Source organism: Populus nigra, chromosome 3 (assembly GCF_951802175.1).
Source record: "Populus nigra chromosome 3, ddPopNigr1.1, whole genome shotgun sequence".
NCBI lineage: Eukaryota > Viridiplantae > Streptophyta > Magnoliopsida > Malpighiales > Salicaceae > Populus > Populus nigra.
The window spans coordinates 21878591-21902405 of NC_084854.1; the positions used below are offsets into that span (position 1 = coordinate 21878591).

General features: G+C 31.9%; 3 protein-coding genes across 4 annotated transcripts; 2 read left to right on the top strand and 1 right to left on the bottom strand.

Annotated features, from left to right (window-relative positions):
• The first annotated feature begins 9979 nt into the window (after positions 1-9979).
• On the top strand, positions 9980-12176 carry LOC133689099 (uncharacterized). 2 transcript variants are annotated; one of them, XM_062108835.1, is made up of 3 exons: positions 9980-10132; positions 10627-10771; positions 11709-12176. In XM_062108835.1, the coding sequence occupies exons 2-3, from the start codon at positions 10629-10631 to the stop codon at positions 11857-11859; spliced, it is 294 nt and encodes a 97-aa protein (XP_061964819.1). In that variant the 5' UTR covers positions 9980-10132; positions 10627-10628; the 3' UTR covers positions 11860-12176. The 2 variants fall into 2 exon arrangements, with proteins under 2 accessions (XP_061964819.1, XP_061964818.1); XM_062108834.1 differs by having other exon boundaries at positions 9982-10132; positions 10624-10771.
• A 3097-nt stretch (positions 12177-15273) lies between these two features.
• Positions 15274-16848, top strand: LOC133690142 (probable aspartic proteinase GIP2). The gene has a single exon (XM_062110350.1). The coding sequence runs from the start codon at positions 15343-15345 to the stop codon at positions 16633-16635; it is 1293 nt and encodes a 430-aa protein (XP_061966334.1). The 5' UTR covers positions 15274-15342; the 3' UTR covers positions 16636-16848.
• Positions 16849-18759: 1911 nt separating this feature from the next.
• Positions 18760-21097, bottom strand: LOC133690141 (pentatricopeptide repeat-containing protein At2g36240). Its single transcript, XM_062110348.1, has one exon. The coding sequence runs from the start codon at positions 21064-21066 to the stop codon at positions 19594-19596; it is 1473 nt and encodes a 490-aa protein (XP_061966332.1). The 5' UTR covers positions 21067-21097; the 3' UTR covers positions 18760-19593.
• Positions 21098-23815: the final 2718 nt, after the last annotated feature.

Below are 23815 nucleotides of genomic sequence, written 5' to 3' on the forward strand. Positions count from 1 at the left end.
TCCGAAGCCACTCGCAAACATCCCACGCCGAACTCTTAATTCGGAAAGGAAGATTCCAATTCAATACCAGCTAGTTTGGTGTATCTAATTGTCAATACTAATCTTGCAAATTGGGAAAAGAGGAAACTTGTGGCCTTTTCGCTAAAATGTATCCTAAGTCAGTAGATGTGATGTGTGGATGTTTTCTTACACTAAGTATCATCTTCTTCTATGTTCAATAGATATTTACCTAAAACACGTATTTGTGCTGGAACTTCTGTTTTCATGTGTTTTTTTTTTAAAGTGTATTTGTTTTAAAATATCATATTTATGTTTTTTAGTGTTTTTTTAAGATAATATACTAATATTATAAAATAAAAAAATTATTTTAATATATTTTGAAACAATTTAAAAACAAAACATCAAGCACTACAATACCAAACATCTATAATCATCACGCATCAAACTCTTATTTTGATATACATGAATTAAATTTTTTTGATCGGATTTCAAATAAGTTGTCTATATGTTTAAATTGATATGTTTAAAAGATAAAAAAAACATGATTTCATGGATGGATTGTGTGGAGATTTTTTTATTTTTATCTTGGTTGAAAAGAAGAAAAAAGAAAACTACGTGTGTGCATAATAAAGTTAACAATCTTTTACAACACGAAGCAGCAAGTGTTACTAGAGATTTTTTTTAAAAAATAAAAATTAAACGTGATCAACACTTTATGGAGTGTGTTTTGTGGCCCTTCACACACTTGAACTAACCACATGTAGAAAAGGGTGCATCCAAGTTCTAGGAAGCTTCCTCCTTTTGATGTCACTCCATTCCTTTATCTCTCTGCAACCCATCAATTCATAGAAAAACAAAAAAAAAAGACCACGCCATTGACCTCGTAATTGCACCAGTTTGAAATTTTTAATTGGCGATGTACTTTGTGTGAGGGGGGGGGGGAGATATATGGAACGCTTGCAATGACTTTTCAATTCTTGAACTTTAAGCAAATAAAAGAAGTCAGAACCCAGATGAGAAAATTCAGCATTAAATAAAACTGAAAGGATAGAAACGAAGTTTGTTTGTGGTAATCTCACCAGAGATTTGTTTATTTCCTTGGTTTTTTCACATCAGCATTTAAGAGAGATTAGCAAATTAAAGATTTGATATGGGTTGGTGCGTAAATTAATTTAAGAACATCATTATAATGTGAAAAGAAAATATAAAGTAGGGCATTGTTGCAATACACATGGCAAAAACTTATTGGAGGTACAAGTAAGAACAGATAAACCTCTAGAAAACAAAAGAGAACATGGGAAACTGGAAATCTTGTTGGGGCTGCATTGATCTTGGAGCAGAATCTTTACATCACATATCAGCTATCTTGTCTTTACAATTTTATTTTATTTTTGTATTTTGGAAGTGCTGTGCCATGCAGATGTCTGGCTGTGGGGGCAATTCATCGTGATATATGTGCGACCCCAATATTTCTTTCCTTTGGCTCCTTTTTTTTATTTTATTTTCTTGGCCCTAGGCTGCTCCTTTGGAGACTCTGCCATGTTGTAGATTTCCAGAAGCATGTTAGCCAACCTACCCTTTGGAGTGTTTTGACCAAACATCCCAGAAACTGAAGGAAGGGGATGACAGTGCTATCATCTTATCCACATTCTCCCCCTACAAGATTGGATTGTGATTGGACAGCCCATGCGAGATCTGTAGTGCTATTGGCTAATTCAAGGACCAGCCATGTTTCTCTCATGGGTGGGAGTTGGACGGACAAGAAGGCTGCACTGTGCCAATGTTGTCATGTAAACCCCCACTCCTCATTTGTTGTTTTCTTTGCATGGGAAGACACTCACGAGCCACTTTCTTCTTGCTTTTACTACTAGAGAAACTACGGGTTTTTGCATAGCGTTTCCCGGATTATCAAATTAACAAAAAGGGGTGATGTTGTTGAGGGGGGTCTTGGATGGCTCTCCTCTCTCTCAAAAAAACCTAGTTTGTGAAGTGAGGTTTTCCTCGCACTCACTACTAAAAAATTAGTAAATATAAATGAAATCATAATGATCGATATTTATTATAAACAGACTAATCCACAGTCTATAAATTAACAACAAAATTTTTTTCAACGAATAATCATGCGTACGAACTGCTATTGTAAATACTAACATATATAAATTTATGCCAGTACAATTGTTAAATCTGGCAGTGACTTGTGTCCCTTTTTCAACCGATGTGAGATAACCTTAACAATCTCTTCTCATTCCTTTCCTTCATTGTAGGGTCTAGATTTGATGGCAAACTTTAGCTTTGCTATTAATATATATATTGTTACTGGTTCTTGGGCCTTTTTTCCCCTGAAGAACTAGCATGTGAAGCGAGATTTTCCCTCGCACTTATAAACTCTCCACCGAATCTTTTAATTTTAGTCTCAACTTGAACAATATAATGATACAAAACTTTTTATTTTTTTTTCAAGTTCATCTAACATATATATAAATGTAACTATTTGACTGCTTATAAGAAAAAAATGTGATATAAAAAGTGTAATGGTAGAAAAAAAAGAATTTATTATATCATTCATTAATTATATATAGTTTATTTTATAAAATATAACTATACATACAATATAAATATTGTAGGTATAATATTATAGACATATAACTATTTTTTGGTGTTTGGAGAACATTAAAAATAAATTTATTTTCTATGGTATCCTAATTTCATAAACAATTTATATGATTTAAAATGTATTATTATTGTATAACATAACATGTTTTGTATTTGAATGTATTTTCTAGCAATATTATTTAAATTAAAGTATTTTATACACTAATACATCAAATTAATATACTTTAAAGGAGATTTCAGGGCTAGCTGTTCTTCAAGGGAATGAGCTGGAAATTTGTTTCGAAATTAAGTGGTATGAGAAAAGATTCATGAATTTGAGACTGAGATGGTTCGTTTTCTTAAAAAGATTTGTAACTGTTGAAATAAATAGCTGTGAATTAGGCTGGGAAGATTTTTTCCCTTCTGGTTTGGGTCATTTTCACTGCGTGTTTGGGGAAGATTTTTGAACCATGAGACTGATCCACCTACCTACCTTTACAATTCAGCAAAAAAACAAATTGGGAAGGGAAAACCATCGAAACAAAGATTTTAATGTCGACGGCCCTCAAGATTCTTTATTCTTGAAGCAAAATTAAGATTTCCAATTGAAGTTGGAACCTGACTCGAAAATCCATTCCCGGAAAGATTTAAAATCTCCGGCGATTTAGGAGAAAAGGATAAAAGGTGGCGATTAAGGCTTTTTTTAAAAAAAAATTGATGTCAAAATTATAATATTTAATAAAAAAATCCTTTGGTTTTTAATTTAGATATAATAAAAATCTTGTAAATAATCCAATCTTTTATTATCTTGTTTTTTGGCGTGCATTAATGAGGATATAAAAAAGATTATACAACTTATAAACTGTAAAAGATCTCGGTGTAACTTTCTCTTAAAACTACTTCATGAATAATTATAAATAAAACCTTTTTTTTCATATAGTCACATAGGAATAATCAATAATAATTATTTTTTGTTTCTTGGTTGAAAATTATTTTACAGTTCATAATAAGGTTTTATACGAAGAACCAAATTTATGATAATAAAAAAAGCATTATTCATCAAAATTAAAAAAAAATTGAAAAAAAGAGAAAGTTTTGTCAAAATAAATACATTTTTCCCCTTAAATATAAATCATTTTGAATTCTTACAAATTGCTATTTTAATTGTTGTTAAGTTTGTATTGAAAAAATCATGAAATTGATAAAAGAGTCATGTCTATGTCAATTAAAAAAATAAAATTTTAACTGGATAAATATATTTTATATTTTAAATTATTGAATTTTTTTCAATAATCATGAAATATTAAATTATTTAATAAAAATAAAAATAAAGTTTAAAAATAACCTTGCAACATCGCACACAGTAAGAAAAAATTATTTTCACATCTACTTTGCTTTGCTTGGGCAGCCTGCACTAATATCCTTGATTTCCATGTTATTATTATTATTGAAAACAAAAATCTAGTTTATCTGTACACGGTTAAATCTAATTTTTAAAATGCTTTTGCTAAAAAAATTGTTGATTTGATGTTTTTTTATTAATTTTTTATAATTTTAATGTTATAATATTAAAAATAAAATAATATAAAAATATTATTTTAACATATTTTTAAATAAAAATTAATTTAAAAACATAACTTACATCGTTACGGAACACACTTCTACTCCTATTAACTATAAATAAATAGGAGATGATATTTATAAGATCTATTTTGTGGTATAATAAAAATTATATTTTAAAATAATATTTACTTGAAATATATATTAAAATAATAATTTTTTATTTTTAAAATTTATTTTTAACATTAAAATAATTTTAAAATATAAAAAAATTAAAAAAAAAACTCTTTAATGATGAAGTATTTTCCAACCAAATTTCAAAAGATAAAAAAAAGTCTCTGCATCAATCAAATCTATTGGCCTCATCATCTGTAGAGCATCGTACCGGTTAAATTGACGTGTGACAGACGAAAAGCCCATCTGGTTGTATAGTCGCCAGTGGTTAGTGTCCCAATCTTTGTACATTCTATTATTGCAGTGGTTCACTAGTTCGCGAGAAAACATCACATACCCAACAAGTTTAGGGCATCACTGACACCACTCACGAATATATTTTTCTATTTTCATTTTCCTCTTTGATTTTCTACTCTTGGAAGTATCATTTTCTTATTTTTTTTATTATTTTTAGTAATATAAATATTCAGGCCAGCTTATACGCACATCAACTAATTTTATAAATTCTAAAATTAACAACCATATAAGTTTTTAATAATCTTGAAATTTATAAAATTCAAACTAATAATTTTTAAAAAGTGAATTTAGAATCTAAAAAATTAAATTATACCTCTTCTTATGTTTTTATGGTTTTCTCTCTCCTTCTTTACCTCAGGTGGATAAATTACAGCGGCAGAGAAACTTATTGATATTTACACTATATACAGGTGTTTTTAACACTGTGAAATTACATTAGCAGTTTATGATTGTGTTGTTTATTGTATGTGTATATATATATATATATATGCTCAAGACAGAATCTTTGTAGGAGTTACTTTAATTACCCTACTCTAGACATTGTTTATTACATAAAAAAAGGTGAATTGTGTTGCAGAAATACATTAAAAAAAGGGCTGTCACTGATGATGAAGAACCTAATGGAATGTTTGACCCTTTTTCTAGACTTCACAAAGCTCTCTCATAAATTATCTAATCGTAGAGCCCCCGTGCTAAAACTTGTTTTACGGCTAAAGTAAACAAGTGCCCGGTTGGCCGTGGATGCCAATATAAGAAAATTACGTGCTTCTTGATCATCCATATCTCTCTCTCTTATGGCTTTCATATGCTATGTTTTCTTACCTTGTTAAGATAATAACAAGACACCCCAACACCTAATCAAGAATATTATCGAGACATCTTGACCGAAGAAGCAAAATTAATCTATCCGCTAAGAAAATACCACTATATATATATATATATATATCACCACGTAATTTTACCCTTTTAAAATGTATTTTCCTCAAGGATTACAAAAGGATGGGCTAGATCCTCTTAGGAGCATAGGGTTCCTTTTAAAGTGGTCCATGACCTCCCCATTAGGTCAACAAAAGAACCAATGCTTTTGCTTAACTGTAGCTGATCTCAACTAACTACATGGAATATAAAAAGAGAGAGTAGTCACCCGATAATGTTTCCCTCATCTTGGTTGGCATTGATAGAAAAAGCATTTCCTTTCGAAAACCAACCAATCAATCAATCATATGACACCATCCTTTCATTCCTGCCCTTCAATCATGTTTGCCGATGTTCTTTATGCCCTAATAACATAATCTAGCAATTATAATAACCTACGAACATGACCTCACTTGCCTGTCTATGGTGGGAGAGGTAGGTGCGTGTTGGGTAGGCTCATCCTCGTCTAATTAGTTTGCTCTCGATTAATTAGTTCATTAATTATAAGATGGTAAAAGCCGGTGCTGTGAAGATAAGGATTAGCTGGTGACGTGAAACATTTAATTAAGATTAATGTTGTAGTTCTTGTACTTCATTGGCTCCAAATGACGTTGCTTGATGGGGTTTGGTTAGATGTTGGAACTTCCCTAACATGATGAAGGACACCAATATTAATTAAGAATGCCAATGATGCACGCTTTTGTTTCTAATTTGCCAACAAATTTTAACTGCCAAATATCTAACTTTGTACGCACTTCTAACTACCTTACTATTTTAGGATGTAAGAAATTCATGTTCTTTATTAATTTCACTCTTTTTTTCTGGATCTATGTGGGATCATAAGGTGGAATTAATCTCTGGATTGGCAATAACAAAAGTAAGGGAGATTTGACGGAATTATTGATCCAGTCTACTCTTGCCCAAGTGAACTTTTGGCTTTATTGCTTGTTGAATCGCATCAATTTTATAGTTTAGAATTTTGATCCCTTAATTTTTACTCAAATGTTAACCCACTCCTTAGTCCACAATCTTTGAAGATCTATTGCATATTTACAGTAAATACTCATCGTTTGTACTGTAGTTGATGTTGTATGTATGTGGAATCTGTGTTGATCATAATTTATCTTACTAGATTTGTGCGACTCCATTGTAATAGACGAGAAGCATTTTCATTTTCTTTCAGGCCTCTGTAGGGGTCGCCGTGAACCTTGGGCCAACCAGAAGGAAGTTCTCCAATCAAGATTGGATTTGTGCCTGACAAGTGTTTTTGAACTTCAATGTGCTTATCTTGGCCCAAATTCAATCTTAGTGAGCCTTGAACCGAGAATACATGGGAAAAGGCTGCACAGCTTTAGGATGGCAATTTCGTGGACCTAGCCACAAGTCTCCATCCGTTTGGATTTTAGATTTTTGTCCCACGTTCTGCCACGGACCGACCTATTTTTTAAAGAAAATATATATTTAAAAAAAAACACTAAGAACAAGAAAAAAAATTTAAAAAAAATATTGATACAGTGACATATTAGATAACTCTGGTTACATACGATTTGATTCATGAACTTAACTGAGTTTAATAAAAAAAAATTAAAAATAATTTTTACTTAATTATATGATAAAAATTAGATATTCACAATTTCAAGTATCGATTCTAAAATAAATATTTATTAAAGACCGTGATAACCCTAAATAAAACAAGAAAAAAAATCATTTATATAAAATCTATTTCTCAACCAATCCAACATCAATGCATGAAATGAGGGGAAATAAAATAGTTTTTATAATTATTATCAACATTAAGTTAAAGATCAAATTGTGTCAAAGTTGATGATTAAGCCTCTAAAATCAAGCTTTAAAAGTGAATTTTTTATATATATAAAAAAAAACCTTAGACTCGTATTGTTTTCCATTTATGGGCGTTATAGTAATTTAACTTTGCAAAAAAGAATAAAAAATAGCAGTATCCTTGATCAATTAAAAAATTGCCAATTCACAATAATTGAAGTTGTGTAAGTATGAAAGCTATTATAGAAAAAACTGGTAAATTGATTGTTTCAACCCATACTAATTGATCCGGGTGAATCTTCTAAACCTTAGTTAATATTTCAAATTCACAACTCGTGAAATTAAAAACTGGGTTCAGTTAAGAATTTCAACTATCAACTAATTTAATGCTAAATGTTGAAACTGAAAAAAAATCCCGTATAAAAAAATTAACCAAAGGGAAAAAGAAAAAGAAAAAGAAAAAGAAAAGAATGAGCATTAAATATAAAAGGAGAAAAAAAATGAAGGGGTGATATTAAAAAAGAGATTTAAAAACTATCTTAAATAGAAAAAAAATTAAAATAATAAGGACTAAATCTAATAGAAAAAAAATTAAATGAGGATGCCATTGAAAAGAAAAAAATAAATTGATAAATGAATAAAAATAAAACAAATAAAAATAGAAAAAAAATAAGAGACAAAATCAAAAGAAAAATAACTTGAAGGGATAATATGAAAATCATGGAGGGCTAGGCACAGTTTCCCAGGTGGAAAGAGAAAATAAAAAAAAAAGATGTTGGCGATACATCAAAGGTTTAGGGACTACATGAGCTATATAGACAGAGAAAGAAGGTTGAGACCAATCAAATGACACAGTGAAATCAAAACTTTTACCATTAAAATTAGTAGCACGCACCGCTTTAGGGTAGAGAAGCGACGGACATGTTCATTGCACGCGTCAGTAACATTTTGCTTTTTTTAAAAAAAAATACAACTCTACCCTCAAGATTTCAATACCATTACAAAAAAAGTATCATGCAATAACAAATTAGCTCCTCAAGCCAAGCTTTTTAAATTTTAAATTCAAGGGTAATAGAGTAATTATATTATAGCAATTTTGCGTTAAATAATTTTATTTTTTTATGTGTAGCAAAATCATTTTACCATGTAGAGGTATAATAAAAAGATATTATGGCAATTCTCAAACGACAAATGAACTAAAGTAAAATACTATATTACCTCTAAAAAGGCAGAGTTTTTTCAAGGAAAAGATCATTATTATTTCAATGTTACAATCTATAATGAACAAATGCCTACAGTGATTTTTCCATATATTTTAGTTTTTCTCTTTAACTAGTCATGTTGCCCGCCGGCAGTCTCCATGTAAAAGGAAAAAGATGAAGAGGTCGTTGTCTTCCTTGTAAGAAGCTGAGAGAAGCAGAAGGCAGAGTCGTTGAAGTCCCAAAATCCATATATTTTAGTTTTTTTCTCTTTTAACTAGTCATTGATTTTTCCATACCATGAGGTATTGTTTCAGAAAATCCACTCGGCATCAGTTATCCAAAATCATGGTTTTGTAAAAGAAATCCCAAGCCACAGATGCCATCTATCATCTAGTGTTTGGGCAGTCACTAAAGCTTTTGAAACCAAACCATGGCAAGACAGACACTGGGAATTATGGCACAATAACAACTCACCAAAGAAACCATCCTTTTCCTTTCCTCTTGCAGCTCCTATGCGCCATTGAAAACAAAACTACAGCAACCTTTTGATAATAAAAAAATAGGCATGACAATACAGTCAAATGTGTAAAACCAAAGGGAGCTTGAAAGGTGAAACATAAACTCAAAAGCAAAATAAATACAAAAAAAAGTCCTAATTAGCAACTTGCCTGCCAAATTTGATGGTAATAAGCAACTTGCCTCTAGTTTTACAATACTCAACAGGATTGCGACCATCAATTCTAAGATTTGAAGCCAAAGTAGTCTCTATGAATATATTCCCGTTCACTGTTAATCCCCTTTTATTTGCCAATCTTCCATCCATGAAATTCTACGCATTCTCAAATCATTTTCATATAATAACCCAACTATGCAATGCATTTTCATATGATTCTATGATTTGTTAATACCCTTAAAATTAAAACAACTGATATAAGTTACTACCTTTATATTTTATCTTGGATTTTTTTTAAATGATATTCTTGTATAAAATCATGAATGCCCATGACTCAAGGATTAATTTGTTTTTATATAAAATATAAAAGATAGGCAGTACCCCGTAAGTCGAGTTAGATAAGACATATTTGAAACTTGGGTAATTAATTTGAATGGGTTTAATAAACTTGATTAATTTAATAATATAATTATAAAAAAACTAATAAAAAATAAAACATATTCTTAAAAGATCTCGACAATCTTATTTAATAATAAAATAAAAAATTAAATAAGAATAAGATAACCTCATAAAAAAATTATAATTATTAAAAAAACTTAGACAAATATTTTTTTTTTATAATATAACTAAATTAAAGAAAATATTATTAAATAGAAATTGATTCAAAAAAATGGATAAAGAGTTATTAAAATTGTTAATCAGTAAAATCAAGTTTAATGATAATTTTACACTTTTATTTATGACTTGAACATAAAAAAAAATTGGTACAATACATATACAGTAAAGGTAACTATTTAAACCCTAAATCCTAAAACGGTATTGGCGCTCTTGTCAGCAAATTATCTCAAGCTCTCTCATTCCCCCCCTCAACAGTTCCTTCTTCTTTGTGTCAACACGCGCGTTAATCTCCAGACTCCTCGCCACAACCCCACTATTGGTTCTCTCTATACTCTTTTTTCTAATGTAATATTTATGTGTGTTTGAATTTCTTGCTATCATTTTTATTTTTCTTAACTTGGCTTTTGGCATTGAGAGTTAGAATTCCAAAAACCAATGAAACCCATGTATTTTTTTCTTAGTAGTGTACGTAGAGTTATCTGCTTTGTTAATTTTAGGGTTATTTTAAGAGATGGGTTGGTTGCAATTTAATCTTGGAGTGCTGAAATTATAATTTTTTATTAAGGTTTTTGTAAATGGGTGCTTAATCAAATAATGGGCATGTTTATTTCTTAATGTTGGGGCTTAGGATCATATGTACAGTGAATTTGCTTGATAAGTGGCATGTTAGGTTAGATATGGTTTTGTTGCCTTTAAATCTTGAAAGGAGTCAAAAGTCAGTTTTTGTGATGCTTTTGGTGAAGTGGTTCTTAATCAAATGATAGGTTTGAATTTTTTTTGACGGGTTCTTGATTTTTTTCATATTCGCAGTACCTATGAAGGTGAGATCATCAGTGAAGAAGATGTGTGAATTTTGTCAGATAGTTAAGCGTCGTGGACGGATATATGTAATCTGTAATTCTAATCCCAAGCACAAGCAACGTCAAGGGTTCTCAACATTTGCTTATGGTGGACTCATGTGTGTACTCCCTCTATCTCTTTAATTTGGTTTATTTTTATTTTCAGATGCTTGTGATTTTAAATGCTTTCTTTTTTTATTGTATAGGTTTTTTTAACACTTTTAAGCATCCAATTATTTGATTTCCTCTTCTAATTAAAAGTCAGGTATTTTAAAGTTAAATGGCATGCTTGAGATGAATTTTGGTTAACATGTTGGTTAGCATATATTCTTTTGGAGATTGATTTCCCTCTTAAAAGTTCTGGCATGTTTATAGAATCTGAAACTGAAAGGGCTGTTTCCTTGTTGACCTTTTTTGTACTTGTTCTGTTTTGCCACAAATAAGCCATCTTGTCAATTGATTGATCAGTATTTCAGATTGCTGGCAATCCCTAGATATCATTATTACACAAAAAAAGTCCCTAGATATCATAAGATACTTTGTCCCTTGCTGAAGGGCTCTGAGCTGCTTCAAGTTACCGATGGCCTCCTGCACAAAATTTACGAGGGACACAACCATTTATCAATCATGGAGACCAGTATCTTGTCTCTTCATTTTTGTCTGTTACACTACAGAAATACAAACTAATTTATAAGCTGGAGAGTCCTGTACAGTCTTGCGCTAGTAGATATGCATGATTCATTAATTTGGTTTCATGCCATCGTGATGTTGAAATTCCTTTGCTATTTTTGAAGAATCTCGATCATATCATTCTGAAGTAATATTGGTCTAGTCTTGATCTCTTTTTGTGCTTGTGTATGTGTGTATGCGCTTGTGTTGCACTCATTGAGTAAAGGCATGGACATTAATAGTTCAGTTGAGAACAGTTTATGTTGACAAGTAGCTATCAATTTGGCACATTAGGCATTGAATTTTAATACGGATGCAGTATGAAAACACCTTTCTAGTTGAACACCTGTGGAAATTTAATAATGCCCTTGCTGATATATTTCCTAGATCTGCGGAGACTAGTGCCCCACAGAGAATTATACCCAGTCAAAGCACAGGGGTAGGTCTGGCTACTCTCATACCCAAAAAGCATGAACCATCAGCCATGTATGGATGGAGGGCTGCCCTTTCATCTTTCGTTTTCAAACAAGGGAATTAGCTGAAGAAGAATTGAAGTTGATGGTTGACTGGTAGTATCTGTTTTAGGCCTCATGAAAATGTTAATCACTCATCTTTTTTTTCCAACAATTTGTTTCATTACTTGGCTTGGACATTCACTTTTTTGTTGATACTCGTTTCAAATCCGGTACCATTGTCCGGCTAATACTCGTTGTTTAGATTGCTCTTTGTTTGATGCGGTATATGGTGTGTATATAAGAAAACTGAGAATGCCTTTGATGTGGCCAAGCTTATTTCACATGTACGATAACCAATAAATGAGATCATAGCGATGTGAAATTTTGGTTTGTGTTTGCACATGGGGTTATATATATTTATTTATTTGTAATTGCCTAATTGGAACCCTTCTGTCCTCTAAAGATAATAGCACGAATTGGAACTTAAATTTGAAATACTACGAGGCGGGAGCATGACTTGGGTTTGCATAATCATTGTGAAAAAAAGAAAAATGTCTACTAGTTTAGCAGGAGAAATATGTTCTGTTATTATATATATATATATATGGCAAACTAACTATATTAGATACTGGCCTTTTCTTTTCTTTTTTTTTCTTTGTGAAATTTTCTTATGGTTTAGAACTTAGAAAGTAGCTTTGACTTGGGCATTGGGGCGACAGGTTTAAAAGTTGCAGAGAAGTAATGTAGAAAATAAAGGAAAAATATGTAATTGGATATTTTTACTTTTTCTATGCTTAATACATGGGTAATCTGAGAAAAGCAGCGATAGTGAATAGATAGCTAGAATACGAGACAAAATCTCTTTTCGAGAAGGAAGTTGGAGAAGACAGTTTTCCGGACTTGATTCTCAACTCTACGCTAGTTTACAGAACCTGGAAAAAAGCACGAGAGCCTATATCGGTACTTATAAGAGGAACTGCTAGAAGTCAAATGTTGTCATTATTAAAAAAAAAAAAAAAAAAAGAGGAAGAAGAAGGCATGAGCATGGTGTAGAAAATAAGAGAAACATTCTTCTTGTAATAACAATTTTACCTCAAATAGAAATAAACAATTTTCTATGGCGATGTACTACATAAAGCCATGGATTTTGTCCTCTCAGTAGTCCGTACCACTAATCTCAAACACGCCTCGATTCTAAAACCAAAGGAATTGTTGGTTTTGCTGTGGAGTATGAGACAATTCGCATTGTAATCGTAACAACGCGCAATGCTTTTCTTCTTCTTTTTCTTCTTTATGTTCTTTAATGTTTTTTTAGTCAAATAACCTTTTTTTTATTTCATCATTCCACAATGTTGAGTTAATTCTTAACTTGACAAAATACAATTCAAATGTATTAATTAAAAATAATTAGAACTTTAAGGATTGAATTTTACCATGAAACAAAAATTTAATTGTCTTTTCTTTTCTTTAAGAGGCGTGCTTTTAGGTATTTTAGTCCCCCAAGTTTTTTTGTTTTTTATTTTTTGATCCTTGTTTCATGATGGATTTTACATTATGATTTAAAAGTTCATTTTGTTCAGGTTTCAATACTTGAATTTGAGAGATAAAAGAGAGGGTGGCTAAAAAATAACATAAAGAGAGAGAAAGTTAGATTCATATTAGCAAATTATTTGTTTCACCTTTAGTTAAATCATTACTATTTTTACAAAAAACAATTATTGCCATTTGATTAAATAAAAAAATTAAAGAGCTATTCTTAACATGAGATCAAATATCTTAATTTATATTTACCTTTTAATTTCTTCATTTAATCTTTTGGTTAGCATTAACAAGTCTTTTCATATTTATAATTGACATGCATGATTCTCTACTCTCTCTCTCTCTCTCTCTTTTATTATTAGACTCATACATTAAAATTTCAGTTTCATGAATTAAGTTCTTCTTGGTGCTGAAAAACACTTCGACAATGCTTTAACATTCTATTTTTTAGGGTTTTTTTATTAAAAAAAATATGATACAACATATAGAATAACACTGTACAATTATCTATTGAAGCTCTACTATTCTGTCTAATCCCATACAAGCCAATACTATTAGTTGATTAAGAACTAATTTGTTTAGCTTTTTTTGAGCTGGATGGACACTTTCTATAGACTTTCATGTGGATACATATAGTTTTTGGCATATATATATATATTAGTATGATCCAAGGCCATTTTATTACCATCTTCATCACCTTTCTAATTTTGAAAGAACAAGCCAAGGCACTTGAGAAAAAAGATATTCAAAAACAGAAAATAAATTTATTTTGTTTGAAGACAAGGCATCTCAATGATCACAAGCAATTTATACAACCACCTTACGCTTGTGCTTGAAGGAAGCTGCCAATGGCGGCTAAGAAAAAAAAAGAAATTATTTATAGAGGATAACAAATTATTGACATGAACGGAATTTTGATAAATATATGGTTATTAGTCCTTTTCATAACTCAGATGGTTTTCAATATTATCTATTGGTATTCTTGAGTTTTAAAACTAGTACAAAGAAATCTTCATAACTCTGGACATTTTTTAGATTATTAAAAAAAGATTTAATTTTGATTGACTTAACTATAAATTAGTTTGAGAATTAATATCCTTAAATTAGTTTGACAATTAATATCCTTAATAAGTTGGCTTAATTACACGAAAAAAGAAAGGCAGTGATAGTAAATGGAGAAAAAAAATTCACCAGGGGGGAAAACCTTTATCCAAGAGTAGAAAGATAATTTTATTTAATTTTTAACTATTTAAAGATAGAAGGGCTAAATATGATAAAAAAAAAAAAGAAATAAAATATTCTAGTGAGCCAACCTGAAATAGTATGATAGATATATAATATGGGCATTAAGGGGTGACTCACTCTAAATTAACCTGCTAAACTCGTATCCTAGATCATGAAGTTGAGATAATCTACAAATAATAAAAAACAATGTCAAACGAGGATATAAAAAAAAGATAAAAAAAATATTAACCCTAGTTAACTTTTCAAACTCGTGATCCAGGTTATCAAATCAAAAACATTATACATGAAAAAATCACGAAGCCCAATCCCAAAAAATGAAACATTGAATGATGAAATCGGAAAAAAATAACACAAAAATATTCAAAATAAAAATAGCAATTAAAAGAATTGGATGGTTAAAATCAAAATAAAAAATAAATTAAAGGGAAATAATAAATTTTTTCAGGAGTAACTTTTACTGTCTATAATAACAAAGAAATTAATTCTCTTCTTCTTTTTTCATCAAATCCCTTAATTTAAATCAAGAGCTACTACACCCATCACTTCCTAATTTCGAATAAAATCTGTGCACAAGGAAAGATATAGAAGCATAGAGAAAAAGGTCAAAGGGTCAATATTATAACACACCATCGTAAGCCGGCATATGTGACCTCAAGTTGCCATCCTTGACAATTGACAGAGCCAATATATATTTACACCAACAATAAGCTATAAATAGAATCGGAACCCACTGTTCTTCTCCACACATCAACTCTATCCAACAATTATCTTTAGCATAAACAATGGCTCTCACTCATAATTTTCTTCTCTTTTGCTCTCTTTTTCTTATTTTCAGTCCCCCTTCTATAGCACAAACAACATTCAGGCCTAAAGCATTAGTCCTTCCTGTATCAAAAGATCCATCAAGTCTCCAATACCTTGCCCAAATTAACCAAAGAACCCCTCTAGTGCCTGTAGAGGTGACTCTTGATCTTGGTGGTCAATATCTTTGGGTTGATTGTCAGCAAGGATATGTCTCTTTGTCTAAAAAAAATCCAAGTTGCAACACTGCTCAGTGCTCCCTTGCAGTCTATAGGCTAAAGACATGCACTGTCGACAAAAAATTCTGTGTTTTATCCCCTGACAACACTGCGACACGCACTGGCACTTCTGATTACCTTACTCAGGATGTTGTTTCCATTCAATCTACTGATGGATCAAATCCAGGCAAAGTTGTTTCAGTCCCTAATTTCCTCTTCAGTTGTGCTCCAACATTTATCCTGCAAGGTCTTGCTAAGGGAGTCAAGGGCATGGCTGGACTTGGAAGGACTAAGATCTCACTTCCTTCTCAATTCTCTGCTGCTTTTAGCTTTCCTAGAAAGTTTGCCATTTGCTTGACCTCTTCAAATGCTGAAGGTGTTGTTATCTTTGGAGATGGACCTTATGTTTTGCTTCCACGTGCTGATGATCTTTCTCAGTCCCTCATCTACACCCCATTAATTCTCAACCCTGTAAGCACAGCATCTGGTTACTTTGAAGGAGAGCCTTCCACTGATTACTTCATTGGAGTCAAGTCTATCAAGATCAATGAAAACGTTGTTCCATTAAACGCTTCATTGCTGTCCATTAACAGAGAAGGCTATGGTGGAACCAAGATTAGCACAGTAAATGCTTACACGGTGATGGAAACAACAATCTACAATGCTGTCACTGACTCTTTTGTCAGAGAGCTAGCCAAAGCCAATGTCCCTAGGGTGGCATCTGTAGCACCTTTCGGAGCATGTTTCAACTCAAAGAACATTGGCAGCACACGCGTTGGCCCAGCAGTGCCTCAAATTGATCTTGTCCTGCAAAGCAAGAATGTTTACTGGAGGATTTTTGGTGCAAACTCAATGGTGCAGGTTAAAGATGATGTGTTGTGCCTTGGATTTGTGGATGGAGGAGTGAATCCTAGGACTTCAATTGTCATTGGAGGCCACCAATTGGAGGACAATCTCCTACAGTTCGATCTTGCTGCTTCAAGACTGGGCTTCAGCTCTTCCCTGTTGTTTAGACAAACAACCTGTGCCAACTTCAACTTCACCTCCAAGTCTTAGGAGGATTTTATTAATTATTTAGCATGCTTTTGTTTGATTTTCTATTTTCTTTTTATCCTAATTCTATATGTTTCTATGGCTTTCTAGGTTTTGTTTGTTAAGAGAGATTAAGGTCTATTGACCAGATATAGTTATCATCAGATACTTTAGTTGCTGAACAGTGTGTTCAGATATGAAATAATAAAATAAAGATGGCCATATTTTCCCTTTCAATTTTCACATGTGGAGGAGACTCGGACATTTTTTCCTGAGAAAGAGATTCGAATAACTTAATTATGCATAAAAACAGTTGATTGAAGATACCTTGGCTCCATGACTAGGGATAAATAATTAAGTTTATCGGAAACATAGAAGAAAAATAGAAACTAGTCAAGAGAATTAACCAGATTAATCATAGAAGAAAAACTGAGAGTAATCAAGCAATTAGAAATCCTTGTACAAGGCATCATAAGGCTGACTGCATATGCAATAAAACCAACCAGCAAACCAGTTATGCCCGGTAAGAGAATTTTATAACCTTTGTGTGACAAAATAAATATGTTGACAGCAAAAATTAGTTCAAGCTAAGTCTTCCTAGCTTGCCTCTCAAGAAATTTGGCGGCTTTATAGATATTGATGTTTTCTAAAGCAAAATCTGCCAACAGAAACCCTTGAACCAGAAGGATGTATAACCTACTAGGCACGGTGAAGGAAAGCAGGACTTGAGGCAGCCAGGATACGGATTGAAAGAACAATATCTGCCTGAATTTTTTTTTTCTTAAGAAAAAAAAAAGGAATAATAGCAAGGTAGAAAGAAAGTACCTTGTGGCAAAGATTAATATAATCATCATCACCGTATCGAGACCTATTGATGCAGAAACACAGCAAAACTAGGAGTGCATTATTCCGCTAAACAAAAAGAATAACAGTCAAACCTTGTGTACACAGGAGCATCATTTGTTCCATTTCCAGTTGCAGCAACAACGTGTCCCCTCTTTTTCAATCCTTGCACAAGAAAAAGCAGGTCATTTGTAGAAGACCTCTCTATCACCTAATAAATATTGAATGGCAGAAGTTTCTATGAAATTTGGCTCTTCAAAGTGTACAAATATACAAAAAACACAAAACTAATAATAAATGGACAGACACAAATCTTACTGAGATCTTCCCTGCAATTTCTTCTCCTTCTGCATCTGAATAGTTACAAAACACTCTTCTTTCAATAATATTAGGCTCCACAGCATCTTCATCTGAACTCAGAATGCCACATTCCAAAGCAATTGCTTTAGTGGTTTGAGGGTTGTCACCGGTTACCATGTTTAAGTATTTACAAAATTTCCTTGTCAATAGTTTCAACAAATGGCATGATCAAATATATGCATATATTAAATATCTAGATTCAACATTCATGTATCTGTGGGATGACATCAAATTGAGACATGAAAATGGAATACCAGATGCCTATCATTCAACCCGATCAATCTAAAACTCCAACGTAGATAACACTTGTATTCAACCCAATCAATCTATCATTATATTTATGGACAAATAGAGGAAAACCAAAAGAGAAATACAAATTAGTTGAGCATTGAATGTCACAATGACATTACTCTTGAAAACTTTCAACAGGGGGGAAAACCAAGGCATAGAAAGCATTGCAATCAATACAGAGCAAGAAATCAAAACATGAGTACAAATGAGCACACAAAAATTCTGAAATCAATTTTGAATAAAAAAAATATGGAAAGAAATTAAAAGGACAAACTAAATGCTATTGATTACATAGATACAAAATTTGCTTTTCCAAAACAATCATCTGTACCAGGATAGAGATGAGTTCGGAGTTACAAAAAACCAGCATTTAGCATGCTGAAGAATCAATCCAACATAGTTTTTAAAATAAAAGGAAAAAATGGAGAGCCACAGGAGAAATGCAATGCTATGCAATAATGACTGGATAAAATTTATCTATCAAGAGACAGGTTTTCAGCATACAAAACTTCACAAGTAAAAGTACATTAACACCAGCATTTTGGCACAGTTAAGCAGCATCTTTCACACCTGGACGATATGGGTCCTAAATAATTTTATCTTACAATCGAGAAAACTCAATTGCATGTGCAAGTATAAACGTTAACAGCTGAGTGAAACAAAAATGCGTTGCATTAATCAACAAACTGAATGAGTTAGTTAGTTATATCTGACAATGCCATTATTAAATAGCACAGTGTTACAGAATTTTGATGGTAACACGCACCCTTTATGCCATTAATAGAAAGCAAAACAAGATCTCCAAGGCTCTATTTACAGGTAGAAGTATTTGTAAACATCTGAGGCAGTCTTCCACAGTGATGAGCTCAATCTTCAGCAATATCTTCCTTCTCAAAACAAAAATCTAATTTTAAGCTTAACAGTTTTCAAAGAGCCATATCTTGTAGCCTCCTGTACTGCTCATTCCAAAATATTCAAAAGAATGTACAACTTCCATCCCCCAAGAAATATCATCTGGCTTTGTGTCCAGGTGAGCTGACCAGTCAGGATAAGTTGAGATCTTTGAAGTAGTTTTATATTCCATGTCTCCCCCCTCAGGACATCCCCCACAATCCATGATGACACCTTGAGTGAGATAATACCCTCACTAGCAACATGCCAATAAGTCAAATCAATGTCTGTTCCTCTACTTACCTTCCCAAAAGTGACACGCTTTCCATCCAGAGGGAACTTTTTAGCTGCAATGAAAAAATGAGATGCAGTGGAATCTGGGCCTGTAAATGGATTCACCATTTCCTCACCCCACCTCCTTCCCCGTTGTCTCTATCTCTATACCCAACCATAAAAATTATGACAACCAGATACATTTCCTGGAAGAAAGCATTTCTACTAAATCAAGAGAAGCCCCAGCTAGATCAAATAAATTGGTTGGCATCCAAATAAAAGTGTACAAACTCTATATTTTCACCTATGAATAAATTTAATACACTATTGTGTAGAACTTCTTGTTTTAGAAAGCCCATCTATGAACCTATTATATGTGGCAAGATCAGGTATAAATTCCTTATCTAACATCTCATCCACCAAAGCTTCCCCTTCCTTTCTTTTACCCTCTCTTATACACCCAGATACCAAAATGTCATATGTCATCTCATTTACATCCAAACCCTTTCTAGAAGCCAATAATCTCAATTTGTTACCATCAACTGTTCTTCCCTCATTGCAAAGATCATGAAGCAGGCAATTAAAAGTCATAATATCAGGAACAATATTCTCTTTCAACATCCTTTCCATCAATCCAAACGCTTCATCTCTTCTACCAGACTTTCTCAAACCTTCTATCAAAGTGGTACAAGAAATCATGCTAGGAATATTTCCATTCCTCCACAACTCATCCAACACTTCCAAAGCTCTATCCGCCATTCTTTTCTTGCAAAGCATATCCACAAGACCAAAAGAATCAAACTTCCTTGGCAAAACTCCTTTCCTCGTAAAATCAATCAACAATCCACATGCCTCCGAAGCCTGCCCTTCCTTGCAAAGTCCATCAACCAAAATCTCAAAAGTCACACTCGATATCTCACACCCCAAATCAATCATCTCATACACCATCTTAACCCCTTCCTCAAATTTCCTCTCCCTAAAAAACCCTTTAATCAAAGTATTAAAACTAACCACATTAGGACTACATCCTTTCTCTTTCATTTCTCTAAACAATTCCAGAGCCAATTCGAACATGTAATTCCTACAATAACTACTGATCAATATATTAAAAGTAAACACATCAGGCTTAACTCTATCCTTCAACATCCTATCATAAACCCCAATAGCCCTATCATGTTCTCCACACTTCACGCACCCATTAATCAAAATGTTGTAAACAACAACACTAGGCCTTCCATCAATCAACTTCCTCATACATTCAAAAGCTAAAAAAGCATCGTCCAATTTCCTAGCTTTACAGTAAGCATTAATACAAAACTGAAATATGGGCTCAATTCTTGGACAAGAAAAAATACCTTCACTACAAGGACAAGGATTTGATGACATAAATTGAAGAAGCAAACCAAGTTCCTCTAACCTGTTTGTGATAGCAAGAGTCCTTGCCATCCATTCAAAAGTTTGATGATCATGACTAAAAGAGTCTATAGTAGAAACCCAGTTGAAAATATGAAAGTCATAGTGAGAGAAATGTGGGTGGTGGTGGAGTTTGGTTTTGAAGAAGTGGAGGAGGTTTTGAGGGGTTAAAGGTTGGATCTTTGTGAGATGGGAGTTGAGGAAGTGGAGGAGGTTTGTGTGGTTGGAGGTAGGTGTGAGAGTGAGAGTGGGGAGAGCGGCTAAATGGGTTGTTGGTGGTGGTTTTGGAAGAGGAGGAAGCGGTGGTTGTGGTGGCGGTGATGGAAGTTTATCAAGGGCTTTGATGATGGGAGGAAGTGTGAATTTTTTCTTTTTGAACGACATTTTGCGTGTCGGTCAATCGAAAACAGAGACAGTAATTATAGGGAGTAGAGACTCTGTTTTGCTGCTATGAACAACGTATTTGCTGGCAGCCTGGCTTCTTTTTGGGCTAACTTCATATTAGTCCCCAATCTGTTCTACATTTCTCAATTCGATTCCTAAACTATGACTTTTAGTAGGAATCCAACTTGATGCTTACTATATTAATTCATTAATCCAGTGATGTAGAGCTCTAGTATGATCAAATCCAAATAATTATGATAGAAATGATTTATTTTTATTTGGATTAAATACTTAATTATATGATAATAAAAATAGATACTCATAAAATCGAGTATAAACCAAGCAAAACTAAATATTAGGATATTTGTTAAAAAATAAATTAAAATAATTTATAAGGATAAATTTTAAATTAAGTAAATGTTAAAAGATAAAAATAAAAAAAAAATAGAGAAAGAGATTGGGTTAATATTAACAATGAAGTTCCACGTAGGAAGCTAAATTTTTAAGATGTGCAAGCTAATTTGATTTGTTCATTCGTTTGGTAGGCAAGGAATGACCAATACATGACAGTATAGGTTTCCAGTCATTTCCAATTTATTTATTTATTTTCATAAAATGGGTTTTGAATAAAACTCTTCTACACGAGCAAATGTGAAGAAAAATCATTGGATAACTGTATTGGTGAGTAAAATAACCGAATTACCCGAAATATTTATAAAAATTGATTCAAAATTAACTGAATCAAATATAGTTTTCAATTTTTTAGAATAATATTGGTTATAAAAACTTTTGAAAAAATCAGTTTGGTTGAATTCGGTTTCATATTTTAAAAACAAACAATGAATTCCATTATATAAAATATAAGGAGATTAAAAAGAACTAATAATTTTTTTAGCAACATAAATATATACATATAATGATCATTCATGATCTATAAATTTTGAACTATCTAAGATTATAAAAAATATCAATATAATTTAATTTTGTATTATATAGAAGAAGTTCTAATTGTGATTTTTTTCAACGAAAAAATATGGGTATTGATTAAGGTACAAGCTTATTATTCAATATAACCTAATCTAACTTAAAATTAAATCATAGTACCCAACTTTATTCAATGCTGATCAGTTAATAATTTATCATCAATTTTACAAAAAAAATTAATTTTAGAAATTACAATTAGCACTAAAGTTATTAAACCCAATGTAAAATCCCTAACCTCTTCATTAAAAAAAAAAGAAATCTAAGGGCTAAAAAAAAAAAAAGAGGGGAAATGTTTCCTTCAGACAATGAAGCGATAATTGTTTTTTTTTTTAAAGGAAATGTGGTAAAAACCTGAAATACTTGTAGCCTCCAAAGTATCATTGCAGGGAGAAAGGGGTGAGATTTCTAGAAATTCTTTCAAAAGAGAGACATTCATAAAAAGAAAACCATGAAGGTTTCAAGAAAAAAAAAAAGAAGCAGATGAATTGTGGAAGAGAAGAAGAATTGATAAATCAAGGTGAAATTGACACGAAATTAATTGGTAAGGCACCTTAAACACCCAATCTTGATATTACTGTAGGAAAGCATGTAAACACTAAAATATCATAAAATTAAGGTTTATGTAGAATTGAAAAATTAAAAGGTGTTTTGATATAATTGGTTGTGTTAGGTTGTAGAGAACTTGATTTGGAGGGATTATATGATTAAAAACATAAAGAATTGAAGAAAAGATAAAATCTTTAAATCTTGAGATTAAGGTTCTTGAAGAAAATTTAGGGAAAATTAGGTTTATTATGAAAATATATCTAAATTACATAAATATAAGGTTTGATTATTTAGGATAGATTGATTTGTTGAAAGAAAAAAAAAACCCACACCTTAGGGAGATAGGTTCGGCCAAGACAAGGATTTTTTTGTGTGTATTCTTTGTTGAAAATTTATGCATGTTTAATGAGAGGGAATATCTTTGATGAGTTATATGTAGTTATTTGCATGAAATCTTGTTGAAAGATGGAGTTTCTTGAATTCTAGGGTTTTGAATAAATTTTAGGAAAAATAATGATTCTTGATGAAGTTTTATAAATAAGGAATTGAATTAAGTATAATTTGGTGAAAGAAATGAAAAAAAAAATTTACGGATGAAGATGGGGATTTCGATCCCCATGAATTTTATGGGGAAAAGGGGGGATTTGTAGTAATTGAATGTGTGTCCTTAAAGAATTCATCATTTGGTGTGTCAAGTATGAAATATGCATAAGTATGTGTTGATCTTAAAAGAAAAGAAAAACTTAAGCTTTCAGAGATGACAATTCGGTTAGAGAGAAAGAGAAGATTTTTTTTTTTGAAAGGCAAATCAGGCTAGCCATTTTGAGAAACGACTAGACCGTTTCTTAAAATGACGAGATCATTTTGGCTACTATTTTATGGTAGCCTGACTTTGTGTTTTGGTTTTTTCTTGGTTTTTCTTTGAATTTTTTAGGTTATTTAAGGAATATGGGTGATTATTATGTCGAAAAGAAGATATAATTTGTTTGTATGCATGGGATTATCTTGTATGATAGTGTTTCTTGTATGGAATGTAAGAGTTGAAAAATGATGTGAGATGATGTAGGGGGGTACATGAATTCACGAGTAACAAGTGCCTAAATTTTTTAAGGAATATTGAGAAACACATTCTTAATATTTTAAAGTGTGAATGTGATGTATGGCCTGGTGTGATGCAAGAAAGGTATCGGTTACAAAACCCTAGGTAAGTGGGATAGGA